The 14,752-nt window shown below is 36.7% G+C and overlaps 1 protein-coding gene across 5 annotated transcripts in view; it reads right to left on the bottom strand.

The window, feature by feature from the left end:
* The window catches only part of MAGI3 (membrane associated guanylate kinase, WW and PDZ domain containing 3), a 255,466-nt gene that overhangs the window by 90,461 nt on the left and 150,253 nt on the right, over positions 1 to 14,752 (bottom strand). For all 5 annotated transcript variants that reach the window (XM_068540536.1, XM_068540537.1, XM_068540538.1 and 2 more), the window contains exon 2: positions 5,506 to 5,622. In XM_068540536.1, the coding sequence (XP_068396637.1) occupies positions 5,506 to 5,622 (117 nt within the window). The remainder of the gene's footprint in view (positions 1 to 5,505; positions 5,623 to 14,752) is intronic.

Below are 14,752 nucleotides of genomic sequence, written 5' to 3'. Positions count from 1 at the left end.
TTGTAAATGTTCCACGTGCACTAGAAAAGAATGTATATCCTTGTGTTATTGGGTAGTATACTCTAACAAATAACAATTAGGTCAAGTTGGTTGAAAGTGTTATTTGTGTTATAACCTTGTTGATTTTTTGCTTACTTTTTCTAAAGTGGGTATTGAAATCTTGAACTATAATTATGAAGTTTTTTCTATTTTCCTTTTAGTTCTCATTCTGGTATCATTTCCATTCCATCTGAAGAATTTCCTTTACTATTTCTTATAGTACAAGTCTGCTAGTGAAAAACTCCCTCATCCTTTTTTGTCTCAAAAATTTCTTTATTTCTCTTTATTTTTAAGGATATTTTTACTTTATATAGGTTGGCATTTTTTCTTTCCAGCATCTTAAAGATGACATTTGACTGACTTCCAGTTTGTACTGTTTCTGTTGATAAGTCTGCAGTCATTCTCTATTTCCCTGCATGTACCTCTTTTTCTGTCTGCCTTTCACATTTTCTCTTTATCACTGGTTTTCAGCAATTAGATTATTATGTACGTTGATCTTTCTTTTTTTTTAAATGTTTCTTCTGCTTGGGGTTTGTTGAGATTCTTTGATCTATGGGTTTATAGTTTTCATTGAATTTGCAAATATTTCAGCCACTATTTCTTCAAATATTTTTTCTGCTTCCCCCACTTTGGCTTGATAGTGTGCCATAGGTCAATATGAGCAGATCACAGTCCTGTTCTGCTTATAATCCAATGTCTGAAAACAGCTGTTATAGATAGCTTGCCCAGTTTCTGGTTGTTTATGATAAGACGGTAAATCCAGTACCAGTTAGTCCTTCATTGCAAAGGTAGAAATCTCTCTGTCTTGTCTCACTATTTGGTTGCTTTTAAAAAGTTCACTGTACTCTTTTTCCTCTCTATGTTTGTTTGATTAGTTTATATTGCTTAGTCTTCAAGTTCACTGATCTTTTCTTTTGCAGTTCCTAATCTGCTGTTAAGCCCATCCAGTGAATTTTTGAAGTTCCACTTAGTTCTTTTTAAAAGTATACATCTTGTTTTCTCTTTATTCTGCTCATATTGTCCTTTAAATCCTTGAGCATATTTATGATAACTTTAAAATTCTTGGTATGGTCATTATCTGTGTCTTTTCTGTTTTTTTTTAAATTATTATTCTTTTCTTTAATCAGTTCACTTTTCTTTTGATTATGGGTCACATTTCCTTTTTTTTTTGTATGCCTAGTACTTTTTTATTAGACACTGGACATTGTGAATATTATGTTATTCAGTGTCTAGATTTTGTTGACTTCCTTTAAAGAGTGTGGATTATTCCCTTTTCCCCCCTCCCTCCTTTCCTTTATTTTTACTAACAGTTAAGTTACATGCATATTCACTTGATCCTTTTGGGACTTTTTAAATTTAACTTTGTTAAAATGGGCCTCAAGGAGCTTAACCTATGGTCATTTTAATCCTACTAGTAAGCCATGACCCTTACGGGGTCTCTCCACTCAGTCTGGTTAGAACTCAAATTTCTCTTGGCCCTGTGTAAGCTCTGGTATTGTTAATCTTACAGCTCACAGAGAGTTCTTTGCCCTGCTATGTGAAGTCTCATCCTACACATTCTCAGCTTAGTATTCAGCAATACACCCAAGGAGGCACCTGTGCAGTTTGCCTGAACTCCTTTTCTTCATAGTTCTTTCCTCTCTGACACCCTGTCTTGCAAATTCCAAACACCTCAGACTTCTTGAACTCATATTTCTGTCCCCGCAACTCAGAGTCTGCTAAACTCTGCCTGGGTTCTTCCTTACTGTGCTGTAGCCTCGAAAGTGCCTCCAGGAAGAAAGCTGAGGAAATTACAGGACTCCTTTGTGTGCAGTCTCCTTTCCTCTTCTCTCAGGGATCACAGTTGTGTTGTATCTATAGTGCAATGTCTGACAACAGTAGAAGTCTCTCCTTCTCTCTTATTAATTTTGTTGTTTAACTTGTCTCAGATTTTGTCAGTGGGCACTCCATCTAGGTGGCTTTTTTTTCTTTATGTTCTTCTGATATGTCCCCCAAATTTTTTAAGCATACTTTCTGATACAATTGGATATTCCAAGCTCACCTTGTACTTTCCTTGCCCCAGATGGGGAATCAGAATTTTCTCCAGGAAGATCTGGTATCTTTTTTTTTTAATTTCTTTTTTTATAATTAATTTATTTTTATTATTTATTTATTTTTGGCTGCATTGGGTCTTTGTTGCTGTGCATGGGTTTTCTCCAGTTGTGGCGAGTGGGGGCTACTCTTCGTTGTGTTGTGCAGGCTTCTCATTGTGGTGGCTTGTCTTGTTGCAGAGCACGGGCTCTAGGCACGTGGGCTTCGGTAGTTGTGGCTTGCAGGCTCTAGAGCGCAGGCTCAGTAGTTGTGGCACACGGGCTCAGCTGCTCCGCGGCATGTGGGATCTTCCCAGACCAGGGCTTGAACCCATGTCCCCTGCATTGGCTGGCAGATTCTTAACCACTGGACCACCAGGGAAGTCCCAATCTGGCATCTTTTAGTAAAGAATTACATTTAGAGACCAGATGTGGCCATTCAGTTTGCTAACTGCTACTGATGCATCAGGGCTTCTAGATTCTTGGATGTGTTTTGGGCAGTTCAATTTTAAGTTAGGAGTTCCTGTTAGGATCTGAAACAGCTGTAGCTGTTTGGAACCTATGAATTAAAACAAATAAATTGTAGAGCTCCTTTCTAAGGCAAAACCTCACACTGGGGAGAAACTGCAAAACTAGGACAGTAGAAGTAAGTTAAAAAGAAGATCAAGTAAAAGTGGCAGAGGGCAGCAAAAAGTACAAGTACATATTTTTATTACCTTGCTTTTAACAAGGAAGGAGGGAGCTCTAGAGTTATGAAACTAAAAATGTTACCCTGAGACACCCCATGCAGGCAAAATACCAAGTTCCTTATAAAGGGATAAAAATCAGATTGTTTTCAGATTTTTTTAAGAGCAATGCTTCATGCCAGAAAACAATTAGATAATTAAGATAGTCTGGGAAAGAAATTAAGAGCCAAAAATTTCATATCCATCCAAACAAACTTTAAAGTATAAAGGCCACAGAGAAACTGCTATAATGATCCTGTGAACCTTTCATGGAAATCTAGTAGACAACAAGCTTTAGACAACCAGAATTATTGAAGAAACAACAACATAAGGGTTGGTAGCTTGACTAAATATGTATCTACCCAAAGAATGGAGAATAAATGATGATTATAAAGGGGAGAGTACAGTACATAATGGTTGCTTGCATTGCCAATACAGATACAGATCAAGCATCAAAAAACGGTCAGAATGAGGAAAGCATATGCAAAGCAGAATGAGCTTGCTGATTACCTTATATTCATTGAGAATAAAAAGATATTACTTCAAGTCAGATGATGGGAGAGGGAGAGGTAAGGAGGAAGAAGAAATGACTAGATAATTTTAATATTACTCATAGTAGGAACAAAAACAAAAGGGATGAGAAACAAAGAGTATTATATAAAGGTACAGAGATAACCAGTAGAATAAAGATACAAATCTTCCTAAAAAGAGAGCTCAAATAAAATAGACTACATAGTGAAAGCCTTTTTATATAAAATACTTGTATATGGGTAAAATAGAAAAACATGACAAAACTGGGACTAAAGATATCAATCACATCAATAAATATAAAGTTTCACATTGACTACAAATTAGAAAAACATGACAAAACTGAGACTAAAGATATCGATCAAATCAATAAATACAGTTTCACACTGGCTACAAAGTTCAACACTATTCGTAAAACAAAGAGATTCAGAAAGATAAAAGAATAAAAAGGTGGACAAAGATTTATCAGGCAAATGCAAAGAAAAGAAGGCAGGAATTGCAATTCTGAAATTTGACAAGGTAGATTTATGGGAGGAAATCATAGATAAGTAGTCAGATTTTAAAACAAAATATTTTATACCATGTTAAGGAGTCTAGACTTGTAGTCAACAGGACTTTTTGAAGGATAAACTACAAATGGACAAGAATCAGACGTGCACTTTAAAGATGGACTAGGGCTTCCCTGGTGGCGCAGTGGTTGAGAATCTGCCTGCCGGTGCAGCGAACAAGTGTTCGAGCCCTGGGAGGGCTGGGAGGATCCCACATGCCGCGGAGCAACTGGGCCCGTGAGCCGCAATTACTGAGCCTGCGCGTCTGGAGCCTGTGCTCCGCAACAAGAGAGGCCGCGACGGTGAGAGGCCCGCGCACCACGATGAAGAGTGGCCCCCGCTCGCCGCAACTAGAGAAAGCCCTCGCACAGAAACGAAGACCCAACACAGCCATAAATTAATTAATTAATTAATTAAAAAAAAAAAAAGATGGACTAGACTGAGGTGACACTGGGGTCAGGGGATACAGTTAGAATGGGACAAGGGGCCACACACTGCTTGAGTACCTACTCTAGACCAAGTGGTTTACATTTATGTTCTCACTTTAATTCTAATAATGATATCAGGTGAGCCTTATGATTCCCATTTTATACATGGAGATTCTGAAGCTTAGGAAGATTAAGTAACCTGCCCAAGTAAATCAACTAATAAAACGCCAGAATCAAGATTTTGAAGTCAGTTTTACTTAGCTCTTTGCAACTACATAATGTTATTTGTTGTTGTTGTGGTTGTTTTTTAAAGTCCAAGTAAGAAAGAGTGAGGGTCTATGGTAGTGCAGAGAGATAGGTATTTAAGAAGCATAATTAGAAAGGTTTGGTGATGAACTGGACATTGTGTGCGATTAAATAACAAGAAAAAGAAATCAAGAATTCCAAAGGCCTTATAAAAGCTAGTATCCACAAGGAATTACAAATATACTGAAAAGTAAAACAAACCAGAATGCCCTTTTATTCCCTATTATTGTTTACTGCTTTTATTCTTCCCCAGACCTACACTAGTTAAACCAAGCATACATGATTTGTTATGTGTTAAAAAAAACAATAAAAAGCCAAAACTATCATTACAACAACAATCAGGTCCTATGAAAACTATTAAGACTAGAAGAGATACACCAACATCTAGATAAAAATTCAAAATGGATTACCACAAAGGTGGCACTGCATGCTTCCTCCTTTTTTCCTTTGGGGAAGAGGCAGATTTTAAAATTAGTAGTATCCTAATAATTAATAAAAAATATTTGTTCTCAGTGTACAGGCATTGAGAGCAAAATAGTCTTCTTACTGCATAGGCTTTAGAAATTGATTTATAGGAAAAACATCTAGTTAGCAACATGTACATTTATATTCTTAAAATTTTAAAGTCTAATGACTTTTTAAAAAGTCAAAACATAGAATCTTCTAGTTTTTCTATTTTTAAAACAAAACACTTGAAAGTCCTCTGAAAATTTTTCTCTTTATCCAATTTTTGTTTCATTCCAATGCCCCAACTTAGTCTCCACAGTTTCATATGAGATACTCTACTGAATTATTTCTAGACATTTGATTAGTTAAATAAAGATATTTTGGCTGCATTTCTTTTATTCCATCTCATACTTACATGGAATAGTTCTCAAATAGAGATTATCTCTAATCACTTGCTGCAGTTTGTGGTCAACTGATCCTTTCTGAAACTGAAGACTCAGGTAATGTCGCAAATCTTTATTAATGACTTTGCCTACAAAAAAACCACACAAGACAAAACACATAACTGTTAGATCTCCAGTTAAATATCAATGCTAGTTAATGAATACCCTTAAAACATTTAGCCATAAATAGAAAAAAGAAATCAGAATATTTTATCCAAAACAAGATAACTGTATCAAACTATTATAGGTACTATAATTAAAATACACAACTTTAATACACAATGTAGGCATAATTTTACATGGAAGGAGAGGGAGGACGTATAAGTCACAGAACATGACAAATATCCAAGGTAATTTCATTCAGTCCCATGACTTTAAATACGATCTATACCCTGGTAAGTGCCAAATTCTTATCACATCTCTATCCCTGACCTATCTCCACCAGGCTCCAAACTCATCAAACTCTCTATATATTGCAGATATATTTGGAAGTCAAATAAGCACCTCAAATTTCAGATGACCAGAACAGAACTCTTAATTCTATCCTCTCCCATTATTTTCCTCTCCTCTAGCTTTTCCTGTCTTAGAAAATTACCACCACCAATCCAATAGAACAAACCCCAAACCTAGAAGTCATTCTGAATTTCTCTTCCTTACTTCTATCCCTCAACGCAATTTATTAGCAACTTTTGTCAGTTCTACCTCCAAAACATATCCCATAACTGCCCACTTCCCTGCATTTCCACTGTCACCATCTAAGCTAAGCCACCATCATTTCTCACCTGGAATTCTGTAACAGCCTTCTAATCGGTTTCCCTGCATCCATTCTTGGCTCCTTCCTGCTCTCACCATTCACAAAGAAGCCAGAATGAGATTTTTAAACATAAATCAGATAATTATTACTCTGTTTAGAGCCACAAATGACTTCTTGCTGCTCTTGGAATATAATTCAAACTTCTAAACAGGGCTTAGAAAGCTCTACATGTTTCAGCTCTGGCCATCTCTGACCCAAACTCACTCACCCTTCACCCTCTCAAACTATGTTCCACCCACACTGGCCATCTTTCTCATCTCTCACAGGCCAAATGGGTCCTACTCAGAACCTTCTGCCTATCACTAGATTGAACAGGCATTTTCTGTCCACTTGCTTGACTCCTAGATACAATGTGAATAAATAGGAGTGAAAGGTTTTTTTTTCTTATTTGTGGGGAAAATGGGAGATTAAAAAGAGGGATATTAGGGGTCTCAAAGAAATATTAAGCAGAAAAATAGAGGACTGCAGAAATCTGATCGCAGTGAATTTATAATAAGGGTTGAGCTTAAAATAAACATCAAAGCAATCCAAACACTTTTCATTAGACAAGATTTCAGATAATTAGAAAAGAGCAATGCTAAATCAAAATAGATTATCTTATTGAATAAGAAATGACTAGTTGATTAAAATATACTCTTTATTTTATTTGGAACAGCATAGTTATGACCAGATTAGATAAATCAAAGGTTACTACAGATCAGTTCATTCTTTTAACTATTATTCTGTAACACAGCATTTCTAATCCCTTCTTTTGGTCTTTTCTCACATATATAAATAAACATAACCTATATGAGAGAGTATTAAAATAAGCAGGAAATCAGAGTGCTTCTAAAGTTTAGAGATAACATTCAGATCCTAAACTAATAAACATAAACCAAAAAGTCCCTGTTTTGCATTGTCAAAAATAGATGCTGAGGAAGGGGAGAACCTTGTAATCAGAGAAGAAAACCTGAAAGATATTTACAGGAATAACACAGAACAATGTGTGGTCCCAGAGGCTGCTTCTGCCAGGCATTTCGGGGCCCCACCAACCCAACTCCAATTTAAATGGAATCATATTATTTCATTTTTTATTTATATTATGGAACTTGTTCATTGCTGGGCAGAAGAAAAACCCAATTCATAATCAATACTGCACAGTCTCATTGCTTAGTGAACAAAATCATACCCAATAATGAGTTCATTAAGTATTTTTAAAATTAGATAAGGAGTGTTTCAAATGCACTGTAATAATCAGTATACAAAAGCTTTTGTGGACTGTTACATAGGTGCTTCAAAGTATTAAGTGATGCTTGCAGAAGTTTGGTTAGGGTTTTTGACTAGACAGAGAATGCATCATTTTTTTCTATTTGAAATAAGTTATATAGGCTCCATTATCTAAAAACCTGCTATCCAATGTATTTCCAAAAACAGATTTAATCTGGATAAAGGCTAATGCCTGTTTTATTAAAGAAGACAATCTAAATCAACACTTTTTTAATTCCAGGTTTGTCAAATTTTTTAATTTGAAGCTTTACTATAAAATATGGCATAACTCACAGAGATAACTATACAATGCTAAAAACCCACACTGGATTTTAATGTATAAAAACAACAAGACAGGGCTTCCCTGGTGGCGCAGCGGTTGAGAATCTGCCTGCCGGTGCAGGGGACACAGGTTCGAGCCCTGGTCTGGGAAGATCCCACATGCCGCGGAGCAACTAGGTCCGTGAGCCACAACTACTGAGCCTGCGCGTCTGGAGCCTGTGCTCCGCAACAAGAGAGGCCGCGAAAGTGAGAGGCCCGTGCACCGCGATGAAGAGTGGCCCCCACTTGCCGCAACTAAAGAAAGCCCTCGCACAGAAACGAAGACCCAACACAGCCATAAATAATAAATAAATAAATAAAAACAAGACAAAGCCATAATAAAAATCATAGATCACAGATTACCACATGAGGGGCTCTTTTAAGGGAAAATGAAGGTAAACAACTCAATTCCTGTTTCAAGGGCCCGCGAGACCTTAAGACAAAGAATCATTAAAGCGGAAAGAATTAGATTTAAAGAATAACACCTAGATTTATCAGGACGGGAACTGCACTCTATCTTCACCCTCAACTTCTATGGGGATTCTGGATGGAATGCTGAGATGAATAGTTGCAAAGAAGAGGGTGAAGTACAATTTCATAAATGGGATATTTTATTTAAACTGTACAACTATTCAAAGAAATCATCACACTTTTCTGAGGTTGGGGACAAAATATTACAAATATCAAAGAAATGTCAACTATAAAAGATTAACAAATTATATGGATGGGCATTCTTTAAGATTAATAATAATTAATAACAGAATATATTGGATATAGCAGTCATCATGGACTTCCTTGCTTCAAGAAACCAAGAACAACTTTCGTAAGGGGACAGAATATGCTTTCCACTTCGATGTGGTTCCAGGGAATTTATTTAAAAAAAAAAAAAAAAAAGTACAAATATCCTGAATAGGGAGATGGCTGTGGAATTACCAGAAGGCCAACAGAAACATTAGCTCACAGAGACACCACTGAGATTATCTATATTATTGAATTGTATATGAACTTCCGGCTTTTGTTTAAGGAGAGTTTCACAGAAACTTGACATTTCAAGAGTATGAAAACATCTACTTGGGGTTAATGCAGTTGTTAAACAAATAAGAAAAAAGATTCTTCATAACTGCATTCTTACCCAGCCAGCCTTTGCTTTTAAGTGTTAAGATTATTCTTTGACTTTTAAGTGATTTATAAATCAAGTTGATTTATGAAACTTAAAAAGAGATCTGTAAATCTTACATATACAGCTCAGGAGGGGAAAAGTCTATAACTGAAATCTCAATCATATGAATAAAATCCAGGCACTCAAGTTTCAATATACAATTCCTCAGTCAAAAGAACTCATAACTCAAATTCATACTTTCTGAGTGTATGCCAATTAATATTCACTACCATTTCTCTTTAAAGAATCAGTGTATAGAGTCACTGGTTATTATTTAGGTAAACATTGTGGCATGCTGGCATAGGTGTGGTCATGCAAGCAGCTGTAAACCAACCCAAATGCCAACATTTCATTGTCTTTTCTGTACGGGTACTCTAGGAGACTTTGTCAACCACTTGCCAAAGTCAAGATATGACATGTCTTTACTACTGTCTAATCCAGTAGTAATTATACAATCGAAAAAAAAGAAAAAAATAAGGTCAGTTTGGCATGTCTTGTTATTATACATTCACGTTGATTCGTGGAGACCACCCCTTTCTTTTCTAAACACTTTCAATATTTTATTAGTTTTATTTTTTACAATCTCTTCCAATGTTGTCACAGTTTAAAGTTAGGGAAGTGGATTTGCGTTTTCTCAATCTATGCCTTTTTGGAAACTGGGACATTTGTCTCGCCTCAGTCTCCTGGTACTTCCCATATTCTCCACGATTTCACAAAGAATATCGACAATAACCCTGAGATCATACCTGACAGTCCCTTTAACTCCTGGGGGGCAATTCAGCTGAGTCATGAAAACTTAATTTCATTTAAAGTGAATGATACTCTTACGATCTCCTTATCTTTTTAAAATTTAATTTCCCTCATTTGAGGTTGTTTGTTTTATCTTTTACTGTTGGAAAAGTAATTCTTCCAGTTCAAGACTACGGAAGCAAAGTAAGAATGGTACAGAACTGATTTCTGCCTGTAAACAGCTACCAATAACGTCTTCTCACAGTAAGCCTACCTCTTCCTTCTCACTGCTCTTGCTTCAAACAAAACCTTAAAAGCTCTTTGAGCTCTTTGAAGTATCTAAACTCCTTTTGAGCTTCAGCCGATAGTAAAGGAAATTCTTCAATGTTTATTTCTTACAGTTTACTTAGCACTGTACAAATGTGATTGCGTTCCATCCAATTATCAATCACATACATCTTTTAAAAATCCTGAGCTGCTCAGAACATTCTTTGTACCCATAAGAATTTCGTCACATAACTTTTCTTTTAGAAATCTCTAGTCTTGGAACCACACCTATAGATGCCATAAACTTTAAAAAAAAAAATCTGTTTTCCTCAAAGGCAAAGTACGGGCATAACCATGTCCCACTTTTCATCCTTACTATGATGACTGTAAGATAGCCTGGTGAAGTTCCCCAGCAAACTGTTCAATCTAACTAGTTCAACACAACTGATGTTACTAACTAGTCATTTCCCATTAGACCTAGACTCAGAAGAGCACTGCATTTTATTGCTTCCTCTACATCCTGAGCTCCATGAAACTAGTGAAAAAGATATACATAAGCTTAACTCCAAACTGGCTCCTTGGTTCAAGGCAGGAGTTCCCTAAGACAAAATAAATCAAACTGCAGTCCACTTGTTTGTGAAACTGTAAATGGTATTTGAACAAGACTTTTCTAGATAATCAGTATCTACACATTTCAAAGTAAAATATATTCTATGGCACAAAAGTTATTTAAAAATATCTTATACAGTTGTTAAACATAAAAGTTTGTCAGCTATCTTAGGACCAAGGCCATGGTTTGTTTTTACAGATTTAGTCCCAGGATCTAGCACACAGAACAAATGAGTCAGCTTAATTTTGTATCTTTAACTGTTCATTTCACCCTCTACATCATCTAACGCAGGAAATTTTAGAATACTCACTTAACTGATACAGTATTCTTGGTCTATACAAAACTTTATTTTAAACTGTTTCTTAAACAATGAAATTAACTTTATTTGGACTCTGTCAAAATGCTACAGTAAATTCTTCATTGACACAGCAAACTCTATGTCTTTAAAAGTAAGTTTTAATTATAGCTTTTATGCCAATTCCTCAAATTCTGTTCATCAGAACACTGATGACTAGGACTGCTATTTTTTTAAATTAATTAATTCATTTATTTATGGCTGTGTTGGGTCTTCATTTCTGTGCGAGGGCTTTCTCTAGTTGTGGCAAGCAGGGGCCACTCTTCATCGCGGTGCGCGGGCCTCTCACTATCGTGCCTTCTTTTGTTGCGGAGCACAGGCGCCAGACGCGCAGGCTCAGTAATTGTGGCTCACGGGCCCAGTTGCTCCGCGGCATGTGGGATCTTCCCAGACCAGGGCTCGAACCCGTGTCCCCTGCATTGGCAGGCAGATTCTCAACCACTGCGCCACCAGGGAAGCCCAGGACTGCTATTTTATAATATTATTATATTGTACATATATGCTATATGTTTTTACTCACTTCTCATGAAAACCTTTAAGGTAGATATTATTATTATTATTCCCATTTTATAGGTAAGGAGCTGACGTATAGAGAGGTTAAGTAACTCGCCCAAGGTTATATCACTGAAAGGAGCAGACCTGGGATCTGAACCCAGTTAATCTGGCTCCAGAACCTGCGCTAGAAGCACTGTGCTAGAATACCTCCCTCCCTTCTTCCCTCCTTCCCTCCCTCCTTTCCATGAATTTCTTCTCTTGCTTAAGCTTACAAGAAAACAAGCTTAGAACACCATCTTTCATAAGAGCCCACCCTTCTATGAAAGTCACGTCTATCGTGTAAAAAAAGATTTACTGAGTCCTGAATAGTAGGCTCTTGCGGGTAAAGCAGTGAATGAGAGTGCACCCAACTGAACGAAAAGTCTCACAGGGAAGATGAACACTGAGAAAGAAATTTCAAACTCGAGAGCATTATGAAAGAGAAGCATAGAGCACTGTGGGAATCTATAATCTAGATCCTAAGTCTAGGGAGTCTAGGAAGACGTCACTGAGTAATCACACTGGAGCTGAAACCTGAAGGATAAATAGAAGCCAACTAGACAGAAAAAAAAAAAAGGTGGGGGTATTGGTAGAGGGAGTGGTACATGCGAAGGCACTTACTTGAGGTGGGAAAGAACACAGTGCTGACAGGAACTGAGAGAAATCCAGTATAGCTGGTTCTTAGGAAGTGAGGAAGAGTTCACACAAGCTGAGACAAGAGTTCCAAGGGCCAGTGGGTTGAGTAGAACCTTGTGACAATAATTTAAAAGAACTTCAACTAACTCAGGTATGACACCAAGGCCCTTCATAATTGCTATAAGCTAGCAACTATGGATATATTCTTACTGGTCACATCTATATTTCATATTTGTGTTCAAATGCCACCTTGTTATCTCTATTCGGTCTTTTATCTGTAAGAGGATATTCAAGGTTATAAACTTAGACAACCCCTATCAACATAACTCTTTAAGTATTCCACTCTCATTATAGGCAAGTGGAACCTAATGAATTTTTAAAATAATTTATGTAACTAAATTCTTATTCTGTCCCAAATTTGAAAAGCACTAAATCTTCTGGAATCTCTTGAGCCACTTAGTGTTTAAAGCTGGCCAGTTTTCAGTATTCTTCTGAGTTACAGTGTGAAGAAACACAGACTGAAGCGATCAAGCGGTGTTGCTGTCTTCCGCAGAATCCTGCTGCCACCTCACCAGTCAGGAGAAAGTCTCCTGCTAACAGAGGTCACGTTCTTTTTTTTTTTCCCCCTCAGGCTTTGAAGATATTACTGACATAAAATATATACATAAGTTTAAGGTATGCATGCAACGATTTGATACATATATACATTGTTAAACAATTACCATAGTAAGGTCAGTTTGTAACCCCATCCTTTCACATAATTACCATTTTATGTATGTGTGGAGATAGCACTTAAGATCTACTCTAACATCTTTCATGTATATAATCTGGTATGACAGTCATCACGCTGTACATTAAAACCCCAGAACTGATCCACCTCAGAGCTGTATGTTTGTACCCTTTGACCAACATCTCCCCATTTCCCCCACACCTAGCCCCTGAAGAAAATGCACCATTCTGCTCTTTAATTCTATGAGAATATGAGTTTCTATTTCTATCTCTATTACATTCCACATGTAAATGAGAAGATACAGTATTTGTCTTTGTCTGCTGGAGGTCACATTCTTTGCCTCTATTACAAATTAGGGCAGTAGTACATATTAAAATGAGTGTCCATTCTCCACTGATTCCTGGAAGCAGCTATCATAAACACATTGGTCAGATTTCATCTACCGCCCTGGGTCCTATTTCACTGGCAGTTTAAGGTCAAGTCTGCTGCTGCACATCTGGTCCTTTCCCAGCACACCCTAGAAATGTTTTCTCCCTCCCTCCTTTCTCTCCGTCCTTTCTTCCTTCCCTCCCTTCCTTGATTATTATTTTTAATGCATTTACCATCAGAAGAACTGGAAGCATAGCTAAAGTAAGAACTCTTTGGTTTAGGTAATCTGAAAAATCCCTGAACTACACCAAACTAAATATACCCATCCCTAAAAGCCTAACACTGTTTACTACATGTAGAATTCAATATTAATGCAGCACTGAAATTGCTTCATTATATTCAAATTATGTGCAAATAAAACCCATTATCATGCTGTCTACCTTTTACTTGAAAGTTTTTTATGGTTTTTATTTGCTTAAATAAAGCAAGTATTTCTGTGTAGAATGTATTTGCAAGTAACAATCATTTCTCTAAAAAAATCTGATGCATGGCCAGGAATCCAAGTTATAAATACTATAAAAAGTTGGTGCCCCAGAGAATGCTGTTGTTATCTATATTTGTTCTTACTTCTGAGGCAACTACCCCAGTCCTGCTAACACCCTGCCCTACCCTTCTAACTTCCACACCCAACTCTTTCCCGTGCTGGTTTCAGTTTTGTGTCTACTCCACCTGGAGACCCACAGTGTTGTATACACATAAAATACTGTTAAGGCAAAAGGCCTGCACATTGACCACTTGTTCACCTGCTCTTTGAAGCCAACACCCAGGCAGAACTCTAAGTCCACATTGAGGAACTTCTGTTTTCATCTCTCCTCCCCACTGGTTCTTACTACAAACAATGGGGTACATGTTGGCCTCCCTCACTGGATCTTAAGTCTGTGTGAAGCCAGGAACTACGTTTCGTTCATCTCTGTATCTATCCTCCAAAATACCTAGCATAGCCCTGAGTAAACACTCTCTTAAACACACCAAAATGATACTTGATAATGTGATTGCTATACTGGTAGTTTTATATGGAATTCATCTCCGACAAACATTTTTACTATAATCCTGACAGAAATCGTTTCATTAAACAGCACTGTTAAAATAAGTTTTGATTATAACAATGTGGTCAAATGCTCATACGGTATTTTAAACGAAAGAAGCAGGTCACAAAACAGAATATTCAGTGTGACCCCCAAATTGTAACATATCTGAGGATATGCAAATTTAAAAAATATAGGGGTCATACATAAACTCATACTTAAACATTAGCAATACTTAAAACATTATTGCAGGTATAATTATTGGGTGATTTTAAAAAATTTTTATCTTCATGGTTTTTGTACTTTCAAATTTTCTACAGTGATAATCTATTACTATAATGAGAAAAAACTTTTAAAAACTAGAA

Source organism: Eschrichtius robustus, chromosome 3, assembly GCF_028021215.1.
Source record: "Eschrichtius robustus isolate mEscRob2 chromosome 3, mEscRob2.pri, whole genome shotgun sequence".
NCBI classification, from domain to species: Eukaryota; Metazoa; Chordata; class Mammalia; order Artiodactyla; family Eschrichtiidae; genus Eschrichtius; species Eschrichtius robustus.
The sequence above is the reverse complement of the archived record's forward strand: the minus strand, read 5'-3'. Positions and strand labels throughout refer to the sequence as shown.